At 65.6% G+C, this 17,210-nt stretch overlaps 7 protein-coding genes across 7 annotated transcripts in view; 3 read left to right on the top strand and 4 right to left on the bottom strand.

Moving 5' to 3' along the window:
* The window catches only part of ACPT25 (aromatic amino acid permease/ amino acid polyamine transporter II), a gene marked incomplete at both ends in the record, with an annotated part of 1,449 nt that extends 765 nt beyond the window's left edge, over nucleotides 1–684 (bottom strand). Inside the window, 2 exons of the mRNA XM_005762495.1 lie at nucleotides 35–97; nucleotides 160–684. Coding sequence (XP_005762552.1) covers nucleotides 35–97; nucleotides 160–684 — 588 coding nt within the window. The remainder of the gene's footprint in view (nucleotides 1–34; nucleotides 98–159) is intronic.
* Nucleotides 685–1,082: 398 nt separating this feature from the next.
* Nucleotides 1,083–3,670, bottom strand: EMIHUDRAFT_248529 (hypothetical protein; the record flags this gene model as incomplete). The annotated part of the gene is made up of 3 exons (XM_005762494.1): nucleotides 1,083–1,709; nucleotides 1,848–1,878; nucleotides 2,034–3,670. 3 exons carry the CDS (start codon nucleotides 3,668–3,670, stop codon nucleotides 1,083–1,085), a joined length of 2,295 nt encoding a protein of 764 aa, XP_005762551.1.
* Nucleotides 3,671–4,956: 1,286 nt separating this feature from the next.
* Nucleotides 4,957–6,401, bottom strand: EMIHUDRAFT_120638 (hypothetical protein; the record flags this gene model as incomplete). The annotated part of the gene is made up of 2 exons (XM_005762493.1): nucleotides 4,957–5,307; nucleotides 5,640–6,401. The coding sequence occupies 2 exons, from the start codon at nucleotides 6,399–6,401 to the stop codon at nucleotides 4,957–4,959; spliced, it is 1,113 nt and encodes a 370-aa protein (XP_005762550.1).
* Nucleotides 6,402–6,871: 470 nt separating this feature from the next.
* EMIHUDRAFT_248527 (hypothetical protein) lies at nucleotides 6,872–7,945 on the top strand (the record flags this gene model as incomplete). Its single annotated transcript, XM_005762492.1, has 3 exons — nucleotides 6,872–7,165; nucleotides 7,240–7,710; nucleotides 7,787–7,945. The coding sequence occupies 3 exons, from the start codon at nucleotides 6,872–6,874 to the stop codon at nucleotides 7,943–7,945; spliced, it is 924 nt and encodes a 307-aa protein (XP_005762549.1).
* Nucleotides 7,946–8,971: 1,026 nt separating this feature from the next.
* EMIHUDRAFT_248526 (hypothetical protein) lies at nucleotides 8,972–14,238 on the top strand (the record flags this gene model as incomplete). Its single annotated transcript, XM_005762491.1, has 6 exons — nucleotides 8,972–11,373; nucleotides 11,442–11,712; nucleotides 11,786–13,111; nucleotides 13,254–13,655; nucleotides 13,727–14,082; nucleotides 14,148–14,238. The coding sequence occupies 6 exons, from the start codon at nucleotides 8,972–8,974 to the stop codon at nucleotides 14,236–14,238; spliced, it is 4,848 nt and encodes a 1,615-aa protein (XP_005762548.1).
* Nucleotides 14,239–15,042: 804 nt separating this feature from the next.
* Nucleotides 15,043–15,420, bottom strand: EMIHUDRAFT_59642 (hypothetical protein; the record flags this gene model as incomplete). The annotated part of the gene is made up of 1 exon (XM_005762490.1): nucleotides 15,043–15,420. A coding segment is annotated over one exon (378 nt), but the record flags the coding sequence as incomplete, so codon positions are not given.
* Nucleotides 15,421–16,514: 1,094 nt separating this feature from the next.
* Nucleotides 16,515–17,135, top strand: EMIHUDRAFT_77009 (hypothetical protein; the record flags this gene model as incomplete). The annotated part of the gene is made up of 1 exon (XM_005762489.1): nucleotides 16,515–17,135. A coding segment is annotated over one exon (621 nt), but the record flags the coding sequence as incomplete, so codon positions are not given.
* Between the last annotated feature and the right edge of the window lie 75 nt (nucleotides 17,136–17,210).

Below are 17,210 nucleotides of genomic sequence, written 5' to 3'. Positions count from 1 at the left end.
GGTCAAAGTCAGAACTCGGGGAGAAGGCAAAGACGACGATCATCACGGTGATCAGACCCACGCAGGCCAGCGCCACCGCCGACACGTGACGTAGCGCCTACGGTCACACAGGCTCACTCAATCTCGTCCGTGGTGGACCTCCTCTCAGGTAGCCTTCACCGTGATCCTAGGCATGTAGGCTAGTGGCGCGGCGACCGCCAGGGCGGCCAACGTCCAGAAACGGCGCTCCAGGAGGATGCCGCTCGCACCAAGATGAACGGCGGCTTTTGGTATCGAGTCGCCCACTACAATGAGGTACGACGTGGCGACGCCGAAGCATTTGATTGCGATTGCAGCATCAAACGCGATGCCAGCGCCAGGGATGGCAAGCTCTGCGACCGAGTTGAACGAGGCTGGCCGACCGACGTGGTCGGCCGCCTCGGACAGCATCACGAGTGCCCCGGTCGCACACGCTCCGAAGCCGGTGAGCATGAGCGTGCCCATGAGGTAGCCACACGCAGCAAACGCGAAAGGCAGCCCAAGCATTCCCGCGCCAAGGATGGTGTTTGCAAGAACGAAGACGCCGCCGTGCAAGGGCGTGCCCTGAGGGAGGTAGATGCCAGAGCCGATCGACGAATAGATCGATGGCGATCGGATCAGAGGCTCATTGTACTGCGAGAGCGACCTGAAATCGGCCGAGCTCATAACTGCGCTGCGCACGGACCGACCCGACCGTCCCTAATGACTTCATGCGTCTTCGTTCGTATGTGAGCGTCGTAGTGTACTTCGGGGTAGGGCGTTTAGGGGCCTAGAGAATACCCCCTCTTCCCCTTCCCCCCCTTAGCTAAAAGTACGTACTTCTCCACGCGACGCGCGACGCCCACCCCCCGGGCTCTAGCTGCGCGCTTCGCGGATGCTCTTGCAGCGAAGAGCGATCGATCGAGCGCGGGAGAACAAAATGTTTGTGTATTCTCAGGCTGCAACCTTTTCTTGGATCTTGCCAAACCTGTGTCGTGTCGGAATTTTGCGTAACTTTAAACAAACCTATAATACCTACACACCCTCTCCTCCTCTCTTGACATACATGTACTTCATGATTGCTATTAGGCACCTATGTAGTGACCTCTCCGGTCGAAGCCTGGCATGCCGGGGATGTCGCCGGGAGGGTAAGGGCAGCGGCCATCTGGCATCTTGGCGAGCATCGCGCGCGTGGCAGGCAGGTGGTCCTGCTTCATGCCGTTGTACCCCTCAATGTTGCACCATCGGATGGGCTTCGTCATCGAGCCGTCTGGGAGGATGTTGTAGTCGCACAGCATGATGCGCGGGCACGTGGTCGAGTTGGGACGCTCCGCGACATTGACGCCGTCGGCACCCGCCAGCGGCTCACCGGCGGCGTTCACCGGCGGCAATAGCGACGAGAGCAGACCACCGGCCGAGGAGGAGCGCTCACGCTGCTCGCCCGTCGCGCTACATGCGGCCTTGCCTTCCGGGAAGGGCGAAGGATAGTGAAACCCCCACGTGCAGTTATACGCGACGAACGGATTTTGCCAATCGAAGCTGCCACCGCCATAGCCGCCCATATCCTCCTGCGGACAGTATCTCGAGCTCTCCGTCAAGATGTACCGCGCCAGCTTGTTGAAGTTCGCGTTGGCCTGCGACGAGCCAAGCCAGCGGCAGAGGCGGCGCAAGTGGTGGTTGGCGATTCGAATGACGCGAACGCCGGGCCGCGCCTGTCTCACCGCCGCCATTACCTCGCTCATCGGCGTGCCGTACGCCAGCGAGATTTGGTCGGGGGCGGCCGCCGCCGGCACCTCGCCGGGCGCCGCGACCGTGACGGTGACGGTTTGCGTTCGCAAGAGGGCAGGCACGTTGGGGTTGTCGAGGAAGGTGTGCTCGCGCCTGTTCGCTCGGCGTGGTGGGTGAGAGAGTGCTTTTGCTCGCCTTCCCTGGGACCCCGTGTTGCGTGACTGTCTCTGTGCGATTTCGGGCCCGGGGTTGTGTTTTCGTGTGAGAGAGTGCCTCTGCCGCGAGGCCCGGGGCGGGCTCGAGCGCACCAGCGCACTCCCTTGGCCGCCCACCGAGTCGGGTCGTAGAGCGCGTCCTGGGGGCAGTTGAAAGGCAAATTCATGTTCGGCACCATCGGGAAGCGGCAGTTCTTCAAGAAGCCCCAATACCGGTCGCAGTGGCACCACAGAGAGGGGAGCACGGGGATGCCGCCGACGGCGGTGGCGAGTCCGAGCAGGTCGCGCACGGCCTGCCTCTGCGGCGCGTCCATGTGCATGTGCCTCTGCGGCGACCACGACGGGAAGCGAGCGTAGACGGCCGCCTGCTCCGCCTCCGAGTAGGTTGGGCCGTCGAGGGCGACAAAGACCCCCTCCGTGAAGTACTCAGGCGGGTCGACGGCCCAGAGCGCGGCCTCGCGCGCTCGCTGCCGCTTGCCGTGCGGGTAGGTGCCGGTGTCGCCGAACTGGAAGGTGAAGTGGACGGTGATGGGCTCGTTGCGAGGCTGCTCGTGCCCGGCCATGTCCTGCACGTTCTGGTTGAACCAGGTGTGGCCACCGCTGAAGGGACGCATCGGCAGCGTGCCAAAGGTGAAGGAGGAGGGCGCGCAGCGCTCCTGCGGCAAGCACGGCGGCCCCCCCAGCGCGCGGTAGACTCTTCGCGTCGACGTCGCCTCGGCGAGCCCAAGCCTGTCCACGGCACCGCTGCGCCGCAGCAGCTCGTCGAGCTCGCCGCCGCGCAGCTCCGCGCCACGGACGACGCCTTGGAAGAGCGACTGGTCGTTGACATTCTCATTGAGGTGCTTGTCTCCCTTCCTGCCCAGCATCGCCTGCCGCCACGCCTGCACCATCGCCTTTGAGCCCTGCGTGCAGCGAAGGAAGACGACGCCCGTGTTGAGGTCGGAGCCGTGGCTCGGCCGCCGGCCCGCCAGGTCCGCCTCGGCGTTGAGCTCGTCGGTCGAGACGAGGATGTCTGCGGCGGCCAGCAGCGACGCCTCGGGAAGAGGAGGCTCGGCGCCGCCGTAGGCCATCCAGCGCGCCCAGTGCCCGTTGAGCCACACGACGTCCAAGTCGGAGATGAGCACGTTCAGGCCAGCGACCAGCAGCTCCCACAAGAAGGCAACCTTGACGAGGCCCATCTCGAGAAAGTCCGAGTCGTGGTGGCGAAAGTAAGCCCACTGCGTCTTGATCTGGTACACGCCCTCCTGCGCGGGCTTCCGCTCGTATGTCCAGACGTCCAGGTCGGGGGAGATGGCGGCGGCCGGCACCGACTTGTTGTTGCAAAAGCTGAGGAGAGCCGCGTCCGCGGCGCCCACGAGCAGCGGCTTGAGCGCGGCTCGGCGCGCAAAGTGGAGCCAGTTCTGCACAAAGTCGACCATGACGGAGGAGCCGAACGTGAAGTGGACGGTGGTGCCGGCGGCACCTGCATACGGCGCCAGCTGCTGCCGCGCCGCCTCGTTGAACAGCAGCTTCGAGCCGCCGCCTGGCTTGAGAAAGTTGGCGTTGGTGGCGCTGGCGGCCGGCGCTCCTGCGCGCACCGGCGGTGCGGCCGAGGGCGCAGCTCGAGGCGGCGCCAGCTGCTCGGTGCTGCGTGGAGAGCCCTCAAAGCTGCCACCAAAGCGCACAGTCGCGTGCTCGTGTGCCGAGCGGCCGCTTGCAGCTGCGTGCGAGCCGTCGCCCAGCCTCGACATTGCGGAGCCGAGGAATACCAGGGCGGGCAGGAGAAGCGATGCCGCCGCACAGAGGAGGCGCCTCATGCCGTCGAGCGGCTGGGAGAGATGGCTGCCTGAAAAGCAGCGAGGCGGGCTTGGGCGATCGGAAGAAATCGCGCGAGTTGTGCTCCCACATCCCTCGTTTGGAGTCGCACAGTCCACGCCTGTGTGATGCAAGATCTGTGAGCGGGGCGGGGTGCGCACTGTGCCTCTGTGTTCGTGCTGTCGCCCATCTCTCCTGGAGGAAGACTGCTCTATTTATTTATTATCCCTCGTTTACTGCGAGAAGAAGAGGCGGCGACCAAGGGTGGGCGACGGCTAGCGCATCACACCCCTCTCCTTAAAATCCCTGTGTGGTGGCGGCGTGCCGCCGTCCTCCCATCCCTCCCTTGGCTTCTGTGTTTTCTTTCTTTCTTTTCTTTAACTTTATCCCTCGTTTTTGATTTTTAGCAATACCAAACAACTCTAACACTCACACGTCATTTGGGGCCTGGAGCCCTATGTACTTCTTGCTTGGGCGGCACTCATGATGAAATTCTGCAAAAACCTGGCCGGCCCCTGCGGTGCCCCTACCTACCTACCTACCTACCTACCCTACTTATGGGAAACTAAAAAAGAAATCACAGGATGGGTGAAGGTGGGGTACTATACCAACTTAAAGTGATGGATGGTGGTACTCTCCTGCAACCACAGTCCTTCCTGTGACATGGCAGGCCACTCTCAGGCCCTACAAGCATCAGATCACCCATTTGGGGACGTTTGACATCGTGATTTGTCCGGAAATTTTCTTTTTCTGCTGTGAAAATTCCGGCGTGAAGAGAGGGAAAAACCCGACGGGAGGGCCCAGACCTACCCTACCTACCCCGTCATGAGTGCCGCCCACGCAAAAAAAGAATACACCTGCTGGATGTGAGGTTAATGACCGCACTCCAAGTGATCTGTGAGATCTGTGTGTACTGTGAGGGTGGTCCGCCCGCCCGCAGCGCGCAGGCGCATTTTGTATACTTTAGGCGACCGAGTCCAAAAGTGTGAGATCCAAGTGCTCCCTCTCCCGAACTACTCCACACTCTAACGCAAGAGCTCGAACAATTCTAGTAAAGAGAGGAATCCCTCGAGTACTCAGCGCGCACGTACAAATAAGCGCAATGTGCATGTCCCCACATGGCTACGGGCTCTCCTGTACATCTCCTTCCTCTCTCTCCACACGTGCATCGACTCGCAACTCACATATGCAGGCGTCCACCCCCACCATCTCTCTGAGCTCCTCACCGCAAGCCGCCGGGCCGCAGATCCGGCTCGCAAGCCGGGCTGCTCCCGGCGCCGCCCTCGTCGGTGTCGGTGCCTCTTTGGCCGCTGGCACCGCAAGCTGCCCCGGCTGCCTGCGCCGGCGAGACGGCGCCGACGCTGCCGGTGGACGACAGTTCGGTGGCGGTCTGTGGCTTGCTGTCGGTCTGCTGCTGCTGCTGCTCCTGCTGCATGTCGAGGTAGGTTGGCTGCCACGACTCGAGGAGGACGCGGAGCAGGGGCGCCGAGGGGGGCGCGTGCGTCCAGCCCGCCTTCCACGAGACGAGCAGGACGGGGAGGACGATCATCGACTGCATGAAGCCGTAGATCACCTGCCGCCGCGCGGAACAGTCGGGGGCGGCCGAGGGGCGGGCAGGGGTGCGGGTTGCGGGAGGCCGCGCGCCGGCATCGCTGCGGCGCGGCCCGCCTCTGGCTCGCGGTAGGCGGAGATGGCGAGGGCGGATGCGACGCCTGTGAAGCCGAGAGCCGGCGGGGGGCTGGGCCGAGGCGAGAGCCGCCGGAGGGGGGTGGGGGGGGGGGGTGGGGGGGTGGTGGGGGGGGTTGGCAAATGGTGGGCGGGGCGGTTGGGGGGAGGGCTGGGCGGCTCGGCGCCGATGTTTTGGAAGAGGCACTCGACGACGACGGCGACTCGCTCGGGCGGCACCAGCCCCGCCGCGGGGAGGGAGGCGACGGCGGCGGAGAGGGGCACGGCGAGGAGGGCGGGCAGCGCGAGGGAGGCGTAGACGGCGCCGGGCCGGCTCCAGGGCGGCGCGCTGCTCGACGAGGAGAAGTTGATGCCGATGATGATGAGCGCGAGCCCGCACGCGTTGCCGAGCAGGCTGAGCCGCTCGCGCAGCTTTGGGGCGCGCTCGCACCGCTTGCGCGAGATCCAGAGCGAGGCGAGCAGGCCGGCGCAGACGCCGCTCACGATTATGGCGACCGAGGTGAGGAGCTGCGCCCACGGCAGCTCGCCCAGCAGCGAGCCACCGTAGGTCAAGGAGAGGTAGATTGCGAGGTTGAGCGGCAGCACGGCGGCGGCCGCCAGGGTCGAGGCGGCGGTCGAGGCGATGGAGAGCGGCAGGTCGGCGTTGAAGAGGCTGCACCACCAGTTGCTGTACGAGCCCCCCGGCGAGGAGGTGATGACGAGCAGCATGGTCCCCTCCACCGTCTCGAGCCTCGAACGGAAGGCCAGCACCGAGCAGAAGCCGAGCAGCGGGAGGAGGACAAACTGGCAGAGCATCGCGCACAGCACGCCTCGCGGGATCCGGCGCCAGTCCCTGCGCAGCACGTCCAGGTCGATCGCCGAAGTCAGGCACAGGATCAGGACGAACAGCAGGAGGTAGTTGGCCGCCTTGAGCGCCGGCGCGACGCTGGCCGAGGAGGAGGGCGGCGCGAGCGGAGGCAGCGGCGGCGGCGGAGCAGACATGGGTGCCTCGCTTTGCCCAGCGGGAGCCAAAAGCGGTTCGAGGGCGCGTGCGAGGCCGCCGCCGCGCAAAAGAATTTGCCGGGGTTTTTCTTTCTTTTGCGCACGTTTTCTCGTCGCACAACACTACACTAGCTTTGCTTGCCAAGGCACGGGACGTATGGTTCTTGCACTTGTGCAAGATTGGGCGTCTTCTGCCGCAGTCCCTTTGATGGGAGGCCCCAGGGTGGGGGCCACCTCGAACCCCCGGCCAGGGATTCGAGCGGAGGGTGCCCCGGATTCAGCTATCCGTTGGGCCCCGGCACCTATTTTAGAACTGATCACTTTGCGCAGCAACCGTCGGCCGCCGCTTTTTAGCTGGACGGCGGTAGCTACGCTGCGCCGTCGCTCTGTCGTGCACGCTCTCGTGCCTCGTTGTTGTGACACGGGAGTAGAGTCGAGAGGTAGCCCTCGACGAGACGACCGGCGCTGCGATGCCAGACCTCACTGCCGCCGAGCTCAGCATTCCGGCCGAGCAGCACCCCGATCCCGCAAAGCCACTGGTGATACCCGTCGACTCAACAGTGGTAGGCTCTACCCTGCGCTTCATTCCGTGGTCTGTGGTGGGCAATCCGGCCTTCCTCAATCTGCCCCCTCCTCCTCCGGGGATGCAACCGTCGTGGGTCCAGATTCCGCAGTGGGTCGCCATCAGTGCGCTGCTCCCCTTCAGTGAGCCCGAGCCCGCTGTGGCCACCCACTTTGACAGGCTCAGCGTCTTGCGGCTGGCCGTATTGGCCGCGGCCTGGCGCCGCATCCTCGGTGCCTTGACCTCGGCGTTTTCAGCACGGTGCACGTGGATGAGGATGCGTTCCGTACGGTGTGCATCCAGGCTCTGCACTCCCGCCAAATCCCGGTGCCCGAGCTCTATCTGCAGTGGGGCGATTTGGGGTACACTGAGGCGATCGTACCCTTGGGACCAGCGCCATCTGCAGAAGCAAAGGCCGTCGACTTCTTGCAGTACGCGGCAGTCGGGGCTCTTTGCGACCCTACGGCCGACGTCCCGTTCGCAGCCCTGTCTGACATGACCCGCTGCTTGGGGCCCGTCTTCACGGCGGCAGCGCGCGTCGATCCCATGGGGAGCGCCGTCGTGGGGGCTGCATCGCTCGCCGCCGCCGCTGGTCACATCACTCCGCGAGCGAGCGATGGGCATCCCGCCCTGCTCGCTCGGCATGTGCTCAGCATGCTGAAGACTACCCGCTCGAGTTTCCCGGCCTGCCTGAGGACCAACTCTTTTCAGAACTACTCTGCGGAGGTTGAGACTCGCGCCGAGTATGTGGGCGGGACCACCGTGGCGCGCGGGGCCCTTCCTCCCGCAGATTGTCCTCAGCGAGGAGGGGCGATCCCATCAGGAGGTCGTTCCGTGCGACTCGGCTCCCCCCGCAGACCGTCCTCAGTGGGGAGCCCTCCTTTTCCTGGGCGCACATGGTGGTGGCGGCGACGATACTCCAAACCGGCGAAGGCATGGGCAGCTCGAGGAGGCGACCGCTGGCCCTCTCCTGTCGGACTGATGGCCCGAAACAACTACCAAAACTTTGTCGAGCTCAACGTCTCTACCTGTGGCGCGACCGACGCAACTTTTTGCGGAGGTGTTAACTGCTGTCGGCAACAGCCAGCCGGAGGGCAACCTCGTTAGGAGGCTAGAGATCTCCCTCATTCGGAGGGAGGATCGCCCTGCCACAGCTACGCGAGCGACGCCAGCTTGCGAGACGTTCAATTCGAGCATTCGGGCCGCGCGACCTATGGAGACCTAGCCAGAGGCAAGCGTGGGCGCTGCCCAAGCGGATCGCCGGCAACTAGTGCCGCCCGCGCCTGGCGCGACCGCCTTCAAGCGCGGGCGGCCCGTGACTTTGCTCCATCAAACGGGACAAGGCAAAAACACAGTTGCACAGATACATGCCGGCGGCGCGACTCCCCCCCGCAGATCGTCCTCAGTGGGGGAGACCGCGACACCGGTGACGGAGCGCAGTTGGGAGTGTCTTCGGCTCACGCCAGGGCGCTCGTTGCTCCTCCGTCTCTTTGTATCTTCCATACTGCATTTATCAGAAGACGTATGGTTCTTGCACTTGTGCAAGATTGGGCGTCTTCTGCCGCAGTCCCTTTGATGGGAGGCCCCAGGGTGGGGGCCACCTCGAACCCCCGGCCAGGGATTCGAGCGGAGGGTGCCCCGGATTCAGCTATCCGTTGGGCCCCGGCACCTATTTTAGAACTGATCACTTTGCGCAGCAACCGTCGGCCGCCGCTTTTTAGCTGGACGGCGGTACGCTGCGCCGTCGCTCTGTCGTGCACGCTCTTGTGCCTCGTTGTTGTGACCCACCCTGTCCCACCCGTGTGTGATCAGTGTCTACGGAGGGAGTGTCTTCGGCTCACGCCAGGGCGCTCGTTGCTCCTCCCTCTCTTTGTATCTTCCATACTGCATTTATCAGAAGACTGGCGCGTGGCACTAAACACAGAAATCAGCGGAGCCAACGTCCCCATCCGCCCGCCGATGGTTCCAGTGTGGACTGCCAGATCGAAAAAATTGGCAACGCGGGCCGATGGCCACGCTGCACGTCGGCGACCGCATCTACCTCAGCGAGGGCGAGGGCGAAGGCGCGCTGCTCGGCGTCGCCGGCCCGGGGAGTGAGCAGATGGGCGCTTGCGAGGGCGCCGCGCCCTCTGCGCGCTTTGCGAGCGAATGCGTCTTTGAGGTGCGCCAGCAGCACAACTACGCTGCTGCCAAGCAGATCCGGGCGCTGGTCGAGTCGGTCGGCCGGTCGGCGCTCGAGCTGGCCGCCGACCCTGCGCACAGACGCCTCTTCGAAGACCGAGAGAGGGAGCGCGAGGCGAATGCCGCCGCCTTCGAGCGGACTGCCGGCCGCGAGGTGAGGTACGGGCAGGTCATCCAGCTGCGCAATGCGTACAGCGGCGCGCTGCTGGCCGTCACGCGGCGCTCGGCACACGTCTCCAAGGATGCGCGCCGCGTGACGCTCGAGGCGGAGCCGGGTGAGGCCGCGTGGCTTCGCATCACGCCACGGCTCCGCATCCACACAGAGGGGCAGCGCGTGCAGCTCGGCGACCCGCTCCTTCTGGAGCACGTCTCCACGGGCCTCAGGCTGCGAGTCGAGCGGCTGGGAAGGCTTCCCGATGGCCGGCGCGAGCTCTGCGCCGCGGGCGACCCCACGTCGCTCAAGATCGAGCGGTATCGCCAGCATGTGCCGGCGGTGGCCGGCGTTGCGCTCCCTCTGTTTGGCGGCTCGGTCGTCCGCCTGAGCCACAAGGAGGCGGAGGGGTACCTGGGGTGCGAGATGTCGGCCGCGCTACTCGGGCTGTCGCCAACCGTCGTCCCCGAGGAGGCGCACGTAGCCGCCTCATGCGCAACCATGTGGGAGCTGCACAAAGAAGACGTGCGCGACGGCAGCCCCTGCGCCTGGGCGGGCGCCGTGCGGCTCGTGCACACGCCGTCGCGGCGCGCGCTCGCCGTGTCGGAGGAGCCTTTTGCACCAAGCTCTCACCCCGGCGATGATGGTGCCGTGGCCAACGGCTGGCGGGCGCTCGCCGTGGTGCTGGAGGCGCTGGAAGAGCCGCCGCTCATCGACGGAGTGGACGCCTCCCTGTGGGAGTTGGTGCCTCAATACAGGCAGCGCGAGCAGACCGTGCGAATGGACGCCTTCTTCAGGCTGCGGCACCGCGCCACCGGGCGGTGGTTGCACCACGTACCGCCCGTCGCCCGCATTGCCGATGCCGTCTTTGGATCCGGTGACAACGACGAGGCAGAGGAGAGCATCGCCTCGCCACGCCGCAGCGCAGCCGCTCCACCGCAAAGCCCCTCCGTCGAGTCCTTGGCCCCGCTCGACAGCCCCGGTGCCGCCTCGAGTGGAAACCTCAAGCGGCGCGCGAGGCAATCGACGAAAGGCGATGAATCGCCGCTGGAGGCGCTCGCGCGAGACGAGATGGCTGTCAGCGGGACGGGCGCCGGTGCCAGTGGTTGTGGCGAGCAAGGGGTTCTGACGGCCACGCTGGGCTCGAACTACGAGGACGTCTTTGCGCTCCAGCTCGTCGATGCCACCCATAGCGACGACGTGGCAAGAGTCATAGCGTGGCGCATGCCCCTCGTCAGTTTTGTCGGCGAGTTGCAGCGCGTGCCGCCTCCGCCGCGCGAGAAGGTCGACTTTGCGCCGCTGCTGGCCGCGCTGACCAACCTCATCGTCTTTGCCACGCGCTCCGACAACCCGAACCCGCTCACACGCGAGGGACTGCCGCACGCGCACCGGCAGCTTCTGCTACGAGAGCTGGGCGTGCTCGGCCTCGCTCTCCTAGCGGCTGGCGCGCTGCTGAGGCCGCCGTTCTCGGCGGAGCAGCTCAGCTCTGCGGCGACCAACCGCTCGCCGCTCGGACGTGCTGGTAAGCTGTGCATGATCCTCGCGCGGCATGCCCTGCGTGACCATGCCGCCAACAAGCATCACGGGCTGCGTTTTGTGCCGCAGCTTCAGAGCATGCTTGGGCTGGGCATCCGCGCTGCGGGCGCTCTCACCGAGGTTTTCCTCGACAACGAGGCGCAGCTGCTGCGCGTGGAGGACTCGCACGTCCTCAAGTTTGTCGAGCTGCTGCGCTCCACCGGCCGCGAGGCCAAATTCCTCTCCTTCCTGACGGTGCTGTGCCAGTGCCGCGGTGTTGCAATCCGACGCAACCAGTGGCGTGTGGCGCGGCTGTTGCTGCAGGGCGCTCCCGAGCTCTTGCCCAGCCTCTCACCTCCACCTAGCAGCGGCGGCCCGGTGCTCGTCTCCGGCAATGGGCACTACTTCCCAGGGCTGACTTGCGGCCCGATGGAGCTCAGCGCTTGGCTCGCAGCCGAGGGCGAGGAAGCGGCCGCCTACCTCGAGAAGTCACTTGAGCTCTTCGCTGCGCTTGCAGAAGGGCGCAACCTGAGAAACGCTCCACTTCTCCGCGAGCGGCTGCCGTGCGCATGCCATTCTCCTCGCCAAGTAGCAATTCAGCCCTACCACCAGCACACGCCTCGCGCCGTAGGTACCAGCTCGTGCTCGCGCTCATCACCGACAAGGAGCTGCAGCGACGGCATCTCGGCGTCTGCTGCCAAGCCGTCGCCGTTGTGCGCACGCTCTACGTCGATGTTGAGCCACACGCGCTGATGGCACGCGCCAAGACGGTTCGTATCTGGGACAACGTGCCGACAGCAGCTGCGTCGGGCGCACTATCCTCGCGGCTCACCACGGTGCTGCCGATCAACTGGAACCGTTTCGAAGGGCTCAAGGCGCATGCACGCCCGCCCGCCCACTCCGTGCCCTTCTCCCCTCTCCGCAATCGCGCGCGAAGTGTCAGAAGTGCACCCCCCCTCCCCCGGCCCGTCTCAGGAAATCTTGCTCTCGTTTGTCTCTCGCTTCTTCCGGCAAGACGCGCGGCAGATTGCCGAGAACCGAATGGTGCTCCAGCTGCTCCTGCTGCTCAAAGAGCTCTTGGCCGCCGGCTTCTACCGCTCTGCCGAGGTGGCGCAGATTCTTCCCAACCTGCTCTCACTTCTCGACGGACGCCAGGACGTGGTCGATGACTCGGCTGACGACACTCGCAGCGCGCGATACGAGGCTCGCCGCACCGTCTCACTCGATACGCTCGTCATCATGGAGTGCAAGATCACGCTGCTGGAGGTGCTGACGACTCTCTGCGAGGTGCGGCTGGACCTGCGCCTCTCGCAGCTGCTGGCTCGATACCGGATCGAGTGGGACGCGGGTGACTGGGCCGCCGAGCCCGAGCAGATTACCTCGCTGAGGACATCCTCCGTCCGGTGGTCGAAGGGCGAGGATGAGATCACGGAGCTTGGTCGGTCAGGCTATCAACGGCTGGAGGAGCAGCTCGAGGGATCAGCGCCGCTCTCGCTGCCTGCCTCACCAGACCGCAAAAAAGGCCGTGCTGCGACACGGCGGCAGACAGTCCTGGAGCGCGAGCGGCGCGCCGCCTTTGACCGCCTCTGGAGCGTGCTTTCGTTCGACGGCGGCGGCGACTTTGTCTCTATCTTGCTGGATCTCACCTTCTACAAGCACAAGCGCCTCGTCTCGGCGGCGCTGGCGCTGCTCGTACGCCAATTTGACCAGCGTCGCGTCGTCTCTGACGCTCTGCGACGAGTGCAGCTCCTTTGCAAGCCGGAGATGGTGCGGCTGTATGGGACCTTCGAGGAGCTGCTGCGCGAGCTCTCACTCCTCGCGTCGCGCCGTCAGCTCTACCACGACGAGCTCTACCGGGCCGCGACGCTGCTCGGCCAGCTCGTCGCCTACTGCGCAGAGGAGGTGGACGACGCCTCCCAGGACGAACGCTCCCAGTACTCTGGCGCTGGCGGGTCGCGCTCCGGGCGCACCGCGCGCTCGGGCATCGGACGCTCCGCAAACACCCGCGCCACGCGCACCTCCTCGGATCACACCGAGGGCATCTACCTCATACTGGTCGGCAAGGCTCGTGGCGCGTTCGGCTCATCGACGATCACACTGACCGACCTGCAGCACACGCGGCCGCTGCAGGCTGGCGATCAGCTGCAGCTCGAGGGGAGCATGTACCGCGTGCATGAGGCTGGGGGCGCTTCGACCTCCGGCGCCAGCGCCGGCTCGACGGGGCCCACGCTGACCCTCAATCGGCCGCTGACCTGCACGGGAGTCGTGGCACCGGAGCTCGAGCCAGGCGGATCTGGCGAGGTGAGGGGCGCCATTTAGCACCCGCGACCGCAACGATATACTGCACCTCGCGACTCGCATCACCAACAAGCGCAGCAGCCGCGCTCACTCGCCGTTTGACCAAGCACGCCAGTTGAGGCCCCGGTCCCACGTCCTCGCGCAGGTCTGGGTGATGCTGCTCTGCCGGTCGTCTGGCTACAACCTCGATCTTCAGGTTCTACTTCGTAATCTCGGCGCGCACAATCTCGCGCTCCAGCTGCTGCAGCTGCCCATCGCCGACGAGGAGAAGCCTGACGAGCTCCAGCCGCGTGCCGTGCTGCGCGCCGCGTACCGGCTCATCAAGGCGCTCGCGTCGGGCTATGCTCAACTGCAGGCTGAGCTTGTGAGCGCGATTCCCACCTTCGTTGCTCACGTCGAGAAGAAGCGCGCCGCGCCCCTGCCGCTTCTCGGCTCGCGTCGCGCACTGAGCGCTCCACCTTTCCATGCTAGGCTGATTGCTCACGACATCTCTCCGACCGGCACCATCTCGGCCGTGCTCAAGAACAACCGCGCAGCCTGCGCGCTCGTGTGGACAGCTCAGTCGCGAGGACGAGCCCGAGCTTGCTCTTGCGAGCGCGCAAGGTGCTCGCCGTGGAGGCCGCCACCGACCTGCCGGCCGCCCCGCCAGCCGAGCCGCCTGCCTCGCGTTCGAGCTCCAAGGCCAGGTCTGGCAGTGGTGCCCGCACCGGCCCGCTGAGCGGCTGGCTCCACAAGCTGGGCGAGGTCGACCAGTCGTGGCGACGGCGCTACTTTGAGCTGACGCCGCACGAGATGCGCTGGTGGGGAAGCGCCGCTGCCTTTGGTGCGGGCGACTCGCCCGCCGGCCGGCTGCCACTAGCTGGCGTCGCCTCGGTCGAGGCTTGCCCGCCAAGGAGCGGCTCAAACCGCTTTGGTATCAGGCTGCTCCCGAGGGGCACGCAGCATGGCCTCACCTCGCTGGGGCTGCTGCAGCGGTGCTCGCTCGCCCGAGCGATACCGAGGGCGCTCCCCTGGCGCGCTAAGCCCACATTGCTCATAGGCGGCTCGATCTCGAGGCCGAGGGCGAGGACCAGCGGACGGAGTGGGTCGCTGCCATCCGGACGGCACTGGAGGCGTTGTTGCGTACGTGATCGTGTGCGCCATCTCGAGCGGACAGACAGACTAGGTGCTGGAGGCGCTGCTGCGTACGTGCATGTGTGTATATTGCGGGTGCATGATCCACGGTAAGTGGAGAGGAAGGTGGAGGAGCAATAATACGTAGGTACCGTGGTCTGTACGCGTCTGGTCTCCCATGCGATTGCACCAGTCCACCAGAGAGAGAGCGGAGCGAGAGTGAGTGCCCCCTGCGGTCGCGCACGCCACACGCAGGCCCCCGTCGCCTCTCGGTCCAACTCCAAGGGCTCGGCTTTCTGCGTGTGTGCGCTCTCTCTCTGGAGGCAGTCGGAGCTAGGCGGGGCGGAGGAGGTGAGGCGCTCGTCTTTCGTGCCCTGTCTTGTCTCCGGGGGGCTGCACGGGGGGCGAGTACCTGCGGTCTCGCTTTTTTCTGATTTCTCTCGAGCGCGTTCCGGCTCACTGGACTGTGCGCCTGCGCGGGGCGCGCATAGGGGGGGCGGGGTTGACCTCGGGGTTCTGACACATGGAGCGGCGCGGCCTGATCGAGCGGCCTGATCTCAATATTTTCGCAAGCGAATGAGCGAATGCACAAGAGGAAAAGACAGAAGCGGGGGTGGGAGCAATAGCACACGTCCTGGCTTGCAAGGCCGACATGGTTATGATCTATCAGACTAATTGCGTCAAGACGGGTCGGCGCCGGGCTCGTAGCCATATCGACGCGCGTCGACTGTGTTGCGCGGTGTCCCCTGCTTGTGCCACTCGCTGCGCATGTCGCGCTTGTGCGCGCGCCATTTGCGCCCGCCTCGGCCGGGGTACGCCGACTGCGGCTGCTCGGCCAGCGTGGGAGGAGTCCGCAGCGTGTGCAGGGGCCTGTCCACGAGCTCCACAAAGGACATCGGCGAGGAGTCGCCGATGCGGGGGTACGTCTTGAGCACGCGCGTGTAGCCGCCGGGCCGGTCCTTGTATCGCTCCGCGAGGATCGTGAAGAGCTTGACCAGCTCCGGCCGGGTGGAGACATACTTGCCCGCCTGCACCCGCGCGTGCGCCGTGCCCTGCTTGCCAAAGTTGATCACGCGATCGGCGACTCGCCGCAGCTCGCGCGCGCGCGCGTGCGTCGTCTTGATCCGCTCGTGCTCGATGAGGGACTTGACGAGGTTCCGCAGCATCGCCCACCGGTGCGCCCGCCCCCGCCCAAGCCGGGTGTTGAGGCAGAGAAGCCCGCGCGCGGGCTGCCGCAAGAGGGCGCCGGCGGCCGCCGGGAGCAGCGAGGGCACCGGTAGCCGCGACGCGTGCGGCAGCGCGCCGGGCGCGCCGGCGAGCGCACGCGTGGGCAAACGCGCGGCGCGAGGCCAAAAACCGCCGCCGACCACCTTTGCGAGCATTGTGTCGCAGCGCAAGAAAAAAGATCACGGACCGACAGCACTCGAAAGAAAGTTACGGGGGAAAACAGTCGGATCACGGTCGGAACAGGGTCGGAGTAGGACTCGAACACGTGGTCGAACGCGGTCGGATCATGTTCTCGTCAGACCTTTTTTTCCGACCGTGTTCGGACCGCCTGCCGAACACCCGGTCGGTCGCTCGAGCGTCGGGACGAGCGGGCTTGCGCCACTGGTGGAGGATTCAGTATGCCGCAGGCGGCTCCCACCTCGATGGGTTATCACTCCTGCACTGGCATTGAAGAGGGGATCAGCATTCAACAAACAGGAATCGAGGTGACCGCATGTCTGCATCAGACGTGTCATCCGTCCCGATCGTGACCAACCAAAGCCACCCCCTCTTCGTAGACCCCATTCTGAGGGGTCCTGATTCCAAAGCCGCTCCCAGCCGCACCCGCCAAGCACCTGACGGCCGCCCAAGTGCTTGGCTCGTGCCCAGCCGACCGGCAGGCGATGCCCACTCGCTGCTAGGCTAATCCCGGGCTGTCAAGCGGCGGTGTGGTGCGGTGAAGGGCAGCGGTGCCAAAACTACGACTATTAGTACCGTGCGGGGGCAGTGCATTTAATTCTGTCAAAAATCGAAATGTGCTCCGTGGGACGTATTGGGCTAGGATCATACGTCCGGGAGGCCCCCCATGCGTGCCGCAACGACCCGCAGTTCTGGTACCACTCTCTTCACGTTCACAGCTCTTAAGTGTGCCATAACTCCGATACATGGGGTACCTGGTAACACCGGTCTCCGAGGGGGGGGCGTACGGCAGCGCTCGAGTCGGAGCACTACCTTCCCTGCGGGCGCGTCCCCTCTCCAAATTCGTTCTGCGCGCCACAGCTGTGCAAGCTAGTCTGTGCAAGCGCATATGGCGCTCCTCGCGGCGCTATCGCTCGGCCTCTGCGCTCCCTTCACAGCGGACGTGCACCTGCCTCTGCTCGGCGCCGCCAAGGCCGCGGCGCTCGCGGTCAATCAGAAGCTGCGGCTGCTGAACAACGAGATCGACTTTGGGACCAAGCATACTCCACACATCACTCTATACCTTACCGAGTGGCAGTGTCGCAGCGACGCGCTGGTCAGCGCCCTCCGCTCCGCCGTCGTGCAGCTGGCGACTCAGCGCTGCCGCGTCACGCTCGGCCGAGCCTACGCCGCGGGAAAATTCGCGATGCTCAACGTCAGCGCACCCTGCGCGCGCGTCGCCTCGGACGCCGTGGTCAACGCGACGCACCGCCTCGCCGCGCCCAACCAGAGCGTGCCGGAGTGGGTCTATGCGTTGCCCGAGCCGGCGCGCTCCGAGAAGATTGCCGACGTCCGCCGGTTCGGTAGCCCAAACGTCTTCGATCAGTTCCGCGCGCACGTGAGTGTGGGATGGGCGTCGGACGAGTCCTCGGTGGCTTCCGCGGTGGCGCAGCTCGCGTACGAGCCCGGCGCGACCTTCCGGGCGGACGTCGTCGCTGTCGGGTCCACGGGCGCGCACGGCACAGTCCTCCGCGGGAGGGACATCGCCCGGTTCAACCTGACGGACGACGCGGAGCTCTGCGCTGCACACACGGCCGCACGCGCC

Source organism: Emiliania huxleyi (assembly GCF_000372725.1).
Source record: "Emiliania huxleyi CCMP1516 unplaced genomic scaffold EMIHUscaffold_676, whole genome shotgun sequence".
NCBI lineage: Eukaryota > Haptophyta > Isochrysidales > Noelaerhabdaceae > Emiliania > Emiliania huxleyi.
The sequence above is the reverse complement of the archived record's forward strand: the minus strand, read 5'-3'. Positions and strand labels throughout refer to the sequence as shown.